We start from the raw sequence: 11,745 nt of genomic DNA, 5'->3' as shown, positions 1-11,745 counted from the left end.
ATGATCAAAGCTGCTTCCGGACCGGTTCTCCTGCACCTGCTCTCTCTGCTGCTGCTTCACGCCTCACCGGTGTGTCTGTCCGCGCAGCCCGGGCATCCAGCGCGCCACTTCGGACACATAGCCGAGAACTCCCCGGCTGGGACGCCGGTGGAAGGGGTGCTGCTGCCGGTCAGAGCCGGCGGCTGCCGTGGCGTGGACCTGGATGCCAGCCTGGTGGGGGATTACGCGTCGGATTTCAGGCTCATTCACCTTCGCGGACATCGGGACCACCGGGGGCATCTGGGTTTGGTGTCATCGAAAGCTCTGGACCGGGAGTTCATAGCGATGTACGAGCTGACGGTGGAGCTGCCGCCGCGGTGTCTCCGGAGACCCGCCGCGGTCCAGGTCGAAGTGTCGGACAGGAACGACAACATCCCCCGGTTCACCGGCGGGAACCAGACTGTCGACGCGGACGAGCTGACGCTGCTCGGTACCGAGCTGGCCCGCTTTGACGCGAAGGACGGTGACGCGGAGAGGAACGGACGCACCACTTTTTACGCGTCACCGGAGTCCCACTTGCTCCACGTGGTTCCACAGACCGGCCAGGTGAGGCTGGTCGGGTCCCTCTTGGGGGTCAGTCAGGTGACTTTGCGCCTTTACGTGGACGACGGCGGAGACGTGGCGCTGACAGGCGAGCCGGTGTTCCTGCTCATCAACGTCCGCCGCTCCGGCAGCAGAGCGCGGCGGAGGCCCCGGGCTCTCACCGAGGAGCTGACCTACACCGTGACCGTCCCGGAACACGTCCGAGTCGGGGACATGGTCTTCACGGTGCCGGACCAGAAGTTCGAGCAGCGGTGGTACGAGATGATATCCGAGGCGGACTCGCCGGTCCAGATCGAGCGGGACTCGGGGCGTCTGTACCTGGCGAGCAGCCTGCGGGAGCCCGCAGAGGTGCAGGTGAAGATCCACAACCTCCGAGGTGAGAAGCGACTTTTTCTTTCCATGCGTAAAAGTGAAAACCAGACTTGTTCGAGTCCCGGTTTGCGGCTGCATTTTACACGATGGATTCATTGATTCAGCTGGAAAATGAAAAATGTTGTGTGAGCAGTTTGTGTGTTTTGGATCCCACTGGTAATCGAGTTAGTTCCGGACTAAGTAGTAAATTAAGTTGCGTGTGGATTTGATTTTGAGGTCGTGTTGCTGCTCCCCAAACCTGTGATGTTTAAATCTCTAAAAACATCAACTGAATCAGATACAGATAAAGATTGTGCAGCTAAAACAGCAGGAAACCTGTGCGACACGAGATGTTTATCTGATTTGATTGTGGGTTTATCTTTAACATCTGTGCATGGCTTCGTTCACAAGTGTTGGGGTCAAATGTCAGTAGTGATGTAAACTATCATCTGCAACATGTAGAAAAAGTGGCATGGCCCTTTAATGGTCTTATTCTCTGTCCTTTTCTGTAGTTTTCCCAACAGCAGCTGTGATTTCAGTTTAATGCTGCTTTTTGTCCTTTAAAGACAGTGGCGTTCATTCATTAAGGTGTGTGCGTGTGTGTGTGCGTGTGTCTCTGTGTCTGTCTGTGTGTGTGTGTGTGTGTGTGTGTGTGTGTGTGTGTGTGTGCGTGTGTGCGCGCGCGTGCGCGCGCGTCTTTTGGCTCGTATCCAGCCGAGTTTGAATGCACCTCAACCGTCAGCTACTTTCCACTTTCCACTTCATCCAGCCCTCCTCACATCATCGCCAAGTGTGTGTGTGTGTGTGTGTGTGTGTGTGTGTGTGTGTGTGTCTGAGATGGACAAACCTACACACACACACACACACACACACACACACACACACACACACACTCACACAGGAGAGAGTATGTGTGTGTGTTTGTTGCCAGCAGGTTGTTAAAGGACAAACAGAATTGACAGTGTTTTGGTGTGTGAGCTGCAGAGTAAACACACCTCAACTTACTACACAGCCACACACACACACACACACACACACACACACACACTGTACAGGACTGGTAGCTAATTATTTCGATGCTTAAAGTGCTTGTTTGTTGTCCTGTTTAACTTGGCTGCAGTTTCTCATTTAATGAATCAATAACTCAACACGTTGTCAAACATAAATAAAAAAATAGATCGTCAATACCCAAACAAGCTCATGATTTATCTGCTTCAAGGATTTAATGGATTTCATTTTTTCCAAGCCTGACGTAATACGATACTCACCTTTCCAAACCAAAAAAAAGTCCCCAAATAGTCCAATCAAATCCTTATGAGTCATCAATAAGCTGATACTTTAAACTGATTGGTTGATCCCTCAGTGAAACTGAATATCTGAGTGGTAGTGACAAGAGGCAGTTAAATGAAACCCTTCGCATGATTGGAGTGAGAATGAAGCGTGACATACTGGACTTGGCCGGTACTGCTTACGTAAACACGTGTCAGGTTTTGTTTTCCAGAAAGAAAAGATGACTGTATTTCTACGATATATATTTTGCATTTATTGTTAAACAAATGCAGAATGTGACCGGGGATGTGATGGGAAAGGGTTAAAAAGGCATCTTTCATTCCATCTGACTCGAACGCTTTTCAATACCAATCTGTTGTTATAACAAAAATGTTCCGTATCCAAACTGTCATCTTTTAGTAATAATCAAACTTATACTAATCAAACTTAATTCCCTTCACCTCCTTTTTCGTATGGTCATGATAAACCGACAGTTTTGAAAAAGACATGGAAATGTAATTAGTACGTTGCTCAGTTGAGATCGACAGAGAAAACCCTTCGTGCTGCTACACTTTTACAATAATGTCCATTGGTTGAATATTACTTGAATTGTTTGAGCAGTCGGCATGGGACGATATGATAGCGATTGCCAAAATAATTGCGATTCACAATATTATCCCAATAATGAGCAACTGATTCTGGAAACACTTTATCTTACATTAAAAAAAGCAAACTATGACAATTTTTTTTTTTTATAAAAGTGGAGATTGATTTAATGAAAAACCAAACAATGAATCTTAAATTGGGTAATCATGAATAATAAAATCCTCCGGCATGAATAAAGTATATGGGTCTTTCACTTCTCTACCAGTTTATCATGTAAAAATGTGTTTATATGAAGCAGAATTCCCACAGACGGACCTCAAACCCTCAATAAATGGAACCAACACCCAGGAAAAAGACGAGGGAGAGAGGAAATAGGTTTTTAGTTGAAATGTGCGTGAGACAATTATTGTGATGCTTGACTAAACTCACCCAAACACAACTTTCAGAATGCTCATCTGTCAGCGATGAGCCAGCTGAAAGGTGAACCCCCAACATCTGGAGCTTCAGGTGGACTTGAACAACCAAAAATCAGCGTTGAAGCAGGTCAATATGAAGTGAACCAGTGTTACTGTTTGACAGGATCAAACGACGTCCAGATGCAGCGTGATTAACCTCCCTGCCCCCCAAAGTCAATGTTTAGCCAACAGCCTAAACTCGCCACATCTGGACGGCGGCGGTGGCTCAGTTCTCTGGTCCGATCTGGCTAATCAGTCGGTCCAAACTGCATCTGGGCTGTTTATTTGTAGTAATGACTTGTGTTTGCTCACCTGGAGCTCCACCAGGTCTCAACACACCGACAGGAAGCGGTGTTTGTGTTCATGCAGAGTTCTGCGGTCGCCACGGCGCTGAGCGTGCTGTAAACCCTCCGCCTGATTGAGGCGACCTGTCTTTCGTCTGCAGTGGCGGTTGTTGATTTTGATGTGTGGGAAGGAGGAAGTCAGAGTCGCAGCAGGCCGGGCTCTGATTGGTCAGCCAGTAAAACCTGATCTTAGTTCTGGACCTGGATCATCGTGTTTCATCCTCACCCTTAAAAACTTTCTTCTTTTATGGGTATTTTTCTATGTGAACAGTAGCACAGGACAAAGTAGTTCCTGTTAATAAGATACATATAAATAGTTAGAGCTGAAGACAAAAATCAGGACTTCACACTTAATTATATTGTTTATTTTTAATATTTCAGTATCATAGGCAATATTACGGGTTCTATTTTAGTTCAACTATTTTACTAAATTCATCTTACTTTTATATATTTTTTAAAATATTTATTACTCTGTTAGTCTGTTGTGTATGTTTATATACTTTTTTCTCATTCTTCTGTTATCAATGTTTGGTACAAGAATGTCCTTCGACATTAAAAAGGTTCCATCTTATCTTATCAGCGGCGCTTGTTGTTATTGTGAAATATATCTCTCCCAATGTCCCTTAAAACTTTTAAGATAAAAAATATATGCAAAATAAAAGTCTTTATTCGTCCAAAGAATAAAAGAAAACACTTTCACCACAAACATATTTAAAGAAACATGAGCTACACTATTGCTCTAAATAATTTATCTAAAGATGATATTTAAATAAAAGATAATTTAGCTTAACTTGAAGTTTTCTCAGCAGCATTTCTTATTTGATCATGTAGAGTTGTGCATATACAATAAAACAATCTTCAAGTAGGATCCATACTGAAGTAGCTGTCCCTTTAATGGTTATGGGCTATATTGAAGGCATTAATCAACTATTTAAAGACGTACATTAGTTAGTTATCTATTAAAATAAATGATTTGATCTACAAATAGTTGGTCAATTTTGTTACCAGATGAAATATATCAATATTGTAGTACACATCTGTATCACATTTTTATCCGTATCTGCAGTCAGTAATGACAGCGTAGGATGTTTAAAGTTGACGTTTTCTCTATAGACTTTGGTTGAGTGGTCCACAGGATATTTAGACACGGTTGGTCGATAAAGAAAACACACACACTTCTCCACAGCATCCCTCACACACACTCCTCACCTCCTGTATGTAATAAATTGTACATGTGGCACACACACACACACACACACACACACACACACACACACACACACACACACACACACACACACACACACACACACACACACACACACACACACACACACACACACACAGAGGTCGGTCTCTCACTGGCAGATCATCCATCACTGCAGATGGCAGCGACTCTACTGAGTCCTTGGCATTCAATAGATGTTCAGGAAACACATAACACACACAAACACACGCACACACACACACACAGTCTTGTCCTCTTGTTTATGTGTGCAGACCATGACTTCAGGCAGTGCATTTCCTCTACGTATTTAAACTGAATGCATGTTTAAATTGGTCTATTTGGATTAAAAATAATGAGCAGAATGAAAGAACTGTCGGGAAAGCCAACACGAGAGATGGAAACAAGCATTTAGATTAACAGAGTAAAACGTTATGTAAAACCAAAATGCTTGCACACATCGACGACGTAAACCCCGCGTCATCATGAGAAGCTCAGAGCAGCAGAATGGACGGTTCAAATAAACGCAGGACTTTCACCCAGGAGAACGCTGTCCGTGTGATGTTGAATTATTGTCCTTTTGAAACCTACGTTAATGTACTTTACCAACGCCAGTTATGTAACAAATGTAGTTATTTTAAAACCCAATCCACAATATGTCCAAGTTAACCTAAACATCATGTTAGTATGTGTGAAGTTTATTTTGGAAAGACAATGCATGTATCGAGCTGACTTGTTTCTTTCCTGCTAAAACAGAAATTTATTTTGAAAAAACACAGTAAGGAGCGGAAAAAAATATGTTTCCTGCAAACAGACATTTGTTCGAGAAGTAGGCTAGCGAAACTAAAAATAAAAAAAATAATAATAAAAATGATGTCAACCCAACAGCTCAGTGTGCTTGATAGGTTCAATCTCATTTTAAGTCGTCCCTACTGGTTGTTGCGGTCTCAGAATGCCTCCCATCCAATAAGAGATTTGAACGGATTCAGATTTGAAGAAAACCAAGCCAACTACAGCACAAATCCCTGCATGTGTGAGCGCACCTTGAACAAAAAAAAAAAACTGACTGTGACTAAGACTCTTTATTCTTTACTGTCCCATTAACTGTAATGAATGTGTTTATTTGCATATTTAAATGAGAAAAATTTTCCTGTTGGGCTGAAATTAATGCAGCTGGCTGCCCACCGACGGGCCTGTTCCCTCATTAAACCGCAGCTTCACTGCTAACTATTATTTATTGTTTTGGTGCGTGCATACATACACACACACACACACACACACACACACACACACACACACACACACACACACACACACACACACACGTGGCTGTATTCTGTCAGGTTTTCCTACAGATATTCAGTGCTTGGCAGCCCTGAGGTGACAAACACACACAGTGTTTTTTCTCCTGTTTATTCTATTGTCTTTATTTCTGGATTTAGCCCGAGGCCTGCAGCAACCTGCCATCGTGCCATGTGTGTGTATGAGAGTTAGTGTCTGTGTGTGTCTGTGCGTGTTTGTGTGTGACAAACACCATAGATCTGCGTGTCCTCGCGGCTGCTGAGCTTCACAGTGATTGCGTGTTTGTCAGTGTCACATATACATTGATCACACCAGTGTCATTATGCATGTTTATTTGTTGGCATTTCTGTGTGTGTGCGTGCATGTGTGTGTGTGTGTGTGTGTGTTGTGTGTATGTGGCCGCAGGACAAATTATTGTGACCACTCGCTGAAGCCTCCCAGAATGACCTTTTTTAAAAGGCAAAGCAGCAACACGCTCATAAATTATGGTCCATATTACTCAAATTTAGCATCAACAGTTTTAAATCAAACAAACACTGCAGCTTGTTAACATTTGAAATGTTTTTAAAACAATTCAGTCATGTGAAGAGCTGCAAGGTTAAAGGAACAGTGTGAATATTTTTAACAGTGGATAGACGACCCAGCAGTTTGTGAAATAGTCACAAAATTGACGTCTACAAAAGAGAACACTTTTTGTCTCATGGTTGTAAGCCCTGTATTGTTGGACCGTCCACCAACAGTAGCCTTTCTCAATATTTAACACTACGTCACTATCCATCCATCCATCCATCCATTGTCTTCCGCTTATCCGGGGCCGGGTCGCGGAGGCAGCTGCCTGAGCAGGGACGCCCAGACTTCTCTCTCCCCGGACACTTCCCCCAGCTCCTCCGGGAGGACCCCAAGACGTTCCCAGGCCAGCCTGGTGACATAGTCACTCCAGCGTGTCCTGGGTCTTCCTCGGGGTCTCCTCCCGGTGGGGCATGCCTGGAACACCTCCCGAGGGAGGCGTCCAGGGGGCATCCTGTACAGATGCCCGAGCCACCTCAACTGGCTCCTCTCGATGTGGAGGAGCAGCGGCTCTACTCTGAGCTCCTCCCGTGTGATGGAGCTCCTCACCCTATCTCTAAGGGAGCGCCCCGCCACCCTGCGGAGGAAGCTAATTTCGGCCGCTTGTATCCGGGATCTTATTCTTTCGGTCACGACCCAAAGTTCATGACCATAGGTGATGGTAGGAACGTAGATTGACCGGTAAATCGAGAGCTTCGCCTTTCGGCTCAGCTCTCTCTTTACCACGACGGACTGATACAGCGACCACATTACTGCAGCCGCTGCACCGATCCGCCTGTCAATCTCACGTTCCATCCTTCCCTCACTCGTGAACAAGACCCCAAGATACTTAAACTCCTCCACTTGAGGCAGGAACTCTCCCCTGACCTGGAGGGAGCAAGCCACCTTTTTCCGGTCGAGAACCATGGCCTCAGATTTGGAGGTGCTGATCCCCATCCCAGCTGCTTCACACTCGGCTGCAAACCGCCCCATGGCATGCTGGAGGTCCTGGCTCGAAGGAGCCAACAAGACCACATCATCTGCAAAGAGCAGGGATGAAATCCAGTGGCTCCCGAACCAGATCCCCTCCGGCCCACGGCTGCGCCTAGAAATCCTGTCCATAAAAATAATGAACAGAACCGATGACAAAGGGCAGCCCTGCCGGAGTCCAACATGCACCTGGAACAGGTCTGACTTACTGCCGGCAATGCGAACCAAGCTCCTGCTCCGGTCGGATAGGGACCGATCGGCCCTTAGCAGAGGGCCCCCGACCCCGTACTCCCCAAGTACCTTCCACAGAATGCCACGAGGGATAAGGTCGAATGCCTTCTCCAGGTCCACAAAACACATGTGGACTGGTTGGGCAAACTCCCATGAACCCTCAAGCACCCTGCGGAGGGTATAGAGCTGGTCCAGTGTTCTACGTCACTAGCTCTGGACATTGCATAGTCATGTCGATGCATTTAATTGGTGTCTAGCACGTATTCTAATTAACTTTCCATTGGCATTGTTTTGATGCTGATCGACATGAAACAATGGCCAATTTGTGTCCCTGTACAGGAAACCAACAGATTGGGTTCATGACTTTTTCATGACCTGCCATGACACTGGGTTGGATATCAATCTGGGATACCATTAACCTAGCTAAGCACAATGATTGGAAGAAGGGGGGATCTGCTAGCTTAGCTCAGTCAAAAGAAGAACAACGGAGAAGATAATAATTCTAAGTCAAACAGCTGTTATGGCCTAGTGAGACTGCCAAGTCTGCTCGCCATTATCGAAGGCATGTAATGTGGGTCGCAGCTATAGAGGTAAAATGCTCTCGTTACATACAGACACAGAAGTATTTGTATTGATTTCCTAACTCCTACACCTCCCCACTGACTTGAGTTGCTAATAGTTAGTTTTGGTTAATTTAGCCTGACATCCAGTAACTGATAACAAACCGGTTCATTTTTAAGGCAATGAATCAAAAACAAAACGACAAAATCAATGTGACATCCAGGAGTGGGTTTCCTTTATTTCTTGAATTTCTATATCTATCCAGTTTCAATGTTTAGCTGTTTCCCCTTGCTTCCAGTCTTTATGCTAAGCTAGGCTAACTCCTGACTAAAACTGTGTGCTTTTAATGCAAAGACACAAGATTGATATCCATCTTTACACAAACGCTCAGGAAGAAAGTGAATAACTGAAACTCTTAGGGTAGCTACATCTTTAAATTGTTGGTCCCGTTTTCCTCTCTGCCCCCCTTCGTTTCTGTATTTGTTGCTCTAATAGCTTATTGACAGCCAATCAGCTGTAACCTCAGGCGAGACCAATCACCAAGTAGGACAAGGTCATCGCATCGAGACTGCGACACATGACATGCTACGTGCATACAGTGGAACTATTTATGGTGTTTAATTGTTAGATATGTTGATTGTTGTCACTGTTATGATCTTCATTAATCATTTATTAATCAGCACTTATCATCTAGACTCTGCAGCTGCAGCTGTTGCAATATTTAGTTGATTATATTTCAATGCAAAGCAGGTGGAGATTCATGCTGGAACTATTTCTTGACTGACAAGCAAACTATCTCCCCTGCTTCCGGTTTTTTATGCTAAGCTAGGCAAATCCCATCCTGACGTCAGCTCTGCGCTCCGTACACAGACATGAGGTTAATATTGATCTCATGTTGCACTCTCAGATAGAAAGCATATCAATATTTTTCCCTGAACTATTCTTGTTACTGCATTCTGTTTGACTGAGTTCTGGAGATGTTGTGTGTCATTTTTTTGTAAGAACAATGTCTTGTGAACCAAATTAGAATGTGTTTATACATTATAGTAGGAACATGTACATTGGATTTAGGGGACTTTAGCTAGGTTTTCATCCAAATGTAGCACGTGTGTTTCCATCCATTACTGCTGTGTAAATATGATCCTTACTGTTACCTACTTATGGATATTTGTTCTGTTTAGCCTCTTGTTGTTGCTCCGTCCTCTTTGCTGCTGTGATACTGTTCATTTCCCCCGCCGTGAGACTAAAACAGGATTATCTTATCTTATATTTTTAACATTGTAAACAGACATTATGTCTACACAGAGAACAACTTGCATTAACCAATGGCATTAATTTACCTTATTTCTATGATTGTTTCCATACAGTTCATGTTTCTATGACTTTGTGATTATATTTATTGATATATGCTGTGGCTACATGACATTGGCTGGTCCTGCTTCAGTCTGTTGAAGTTGAGCTGAAAGATGGCTGATGCTGTTTTGTTAGTGCACAAAGTGAGAGAACCCATTAAAAACAGTTAATGGAAATGCACCTAATAAGATTGTGAGGCGGAGAATCGATCCTGTGAGCTTTTTATGACACATTAACCCTTCATACAGAGGGATAGCTTATGAAACGGAGGTGTGACAGTAAGCGGTGAGGTGTCACGGTCCGCACACACACACACACACACACACACACACACACACACACACACACACACACACACACACACACACACACACACACACACACACACCTGCTTCACTGGTGCAAAGCTAGAGCTTCCCTAAGATTAAACATATACGCACACTAACGTATGCTGCCTCTCAAACACAGACAGCCAAGCATCAGATCTTGAGAAGCCTTCATGTGTTAATTAATAAAAGTCTGGAGGAGACATCAGAGGACACACATACATCACAGAGTCTCCCGCCATGCGCTGACGAGAGCAAAGCGCTGATGATGATGAAGGCCTGTGATGGTGACCACACACACATTTCCCATACCTCTCTCTACTTTCTCTCTCTCCCTTTTTTCATCTGCGGGCTAGTTTGTTTTGACCTTTAACCTCTGACCCTGGTTACATGACCTGCACCGATGCAGCAGCAGTCCAGACACAGATAACCTGGCTCAACGCCATGCGGTGTCCAACCAATGGGAGTTCCTGGCTGTTGTAGATGGACTCTAAGTTGTATATAACCACCACAGTTGATTTGATCAATTGTTACCATACAGTTGGAGTTAGTTTCTATCAAGTTTTTATTATGCTTATCCATCTATGCTCTGGCAATATGGCATTTTAAACATCTGCACCACCGTGACCACTGCCTCTTCTTCATCTCTGATGAAGAGGCTTCATGTCCATACATTAATTAGTTGCTTAGAAGCTCTCATAACTATGTATGTCATCCTTAAGAGGTTTAAGGTTAGAGATTGATTAAAATGATCTATAACGATGGATCAATAAAAGTCACTGTCAGCTGTCTGGTTGCTCTAAAAGGCCTTTTGTCCATTTTCACACAGCAGAGTCGCTGTGGATCGAGCTGATGCTCCACTAGTGCTCATGCTCCACTAACGTCTCGCTCTTGATGCGAATTTGCACAACTCCATGTAATATGTGTGGGCAGCTCCACTGTTTTTACTTCACACTAAGTATTAGCCTCGATCTGCATGTACAACTTTTCCCGTTGAAGTGTATCAGATGTTTTTCCCTGTGAGACAGTAAGACTCGGTGATGATGACAGCACTTGTTCAGAGTGTGAAAAGGGATTATATAAAAGAAGTGAACAGAGACGTCGTTTGTCTCCGGTTCCTGCTCTCCTCGCCGTCCCGCACCGACACACACACACACACACACACACACACACACACACACACACGCACGGGTAATACAACCTGACTTCCTGTCTCTTCTGAGGGACGGAGGGATGAATAAAGGATCTGACTTTACTTCTCCTTCAGTAACTGAACAACAGGAAACAAAGCCTCCGCCTGCTGTGTCCAATCAGCTATCACACACACACACACACACGCACACACACACACACACACACACACACACACACACACACACACACACACACACACACACACACACACACACACACACACACACACACACACAAGTAAACTATGAGCTCAGCTGTGTTTGTTAACTTATATGTGAGAGATGCTACACATCTGTTTTCTGCATGTTAACCCCCTCCCCCAAAACACACACACACACCCTCAGGGCTGTTACACATCATGGTGTCTGTTCATGTGTGTGTTGACGTGTCCTCGCTAATTGTCTCCCATC

The 11,745-nt window shown here is 44.5% G+C and overlaps 1 protein-coding gene across 1 annotated transcript in view; it reads left to right on the top strand.

Annotated features, from left to right (window-relative positions):
• LOC311025148 (neural-cadherin) overlaps positions 1–11,745 on the top strand; it is a gene marked incomplete at its 5' end in the record, with an annotated part of 97,224 nt that continues 85,479 nt past the window's right edge. Inside the window, one exon of the mRNA XM_084027896.1 lies at positions 1–958. Coding sequence (XP_083884022.1) covers positions 1–958 — 958 coding nt within the window. The remainder of the gene's footprint in view (positions 959–11,745) is intronic.

The sequence above is a fragment of the Eutrigla gurnardus genome, assembly GCF_963514095.1.
Source record: "Eutrigla gurnardus genome assembly, chromosome: 14".
In the NCBI taxonomy this organism is placed as follows: domain Eukaryota; kingdom Metazoa; phylum Chordata; class Actinopteri; order Perciformes; family Triglidae; genus Eutrigla; species Eutrigla gurnardus.
The sequence above is the reverse complement of the archived record's forward strand: the minus strand, read 5'-3'. Positions and strand labels throughout refer to the sequence as shown.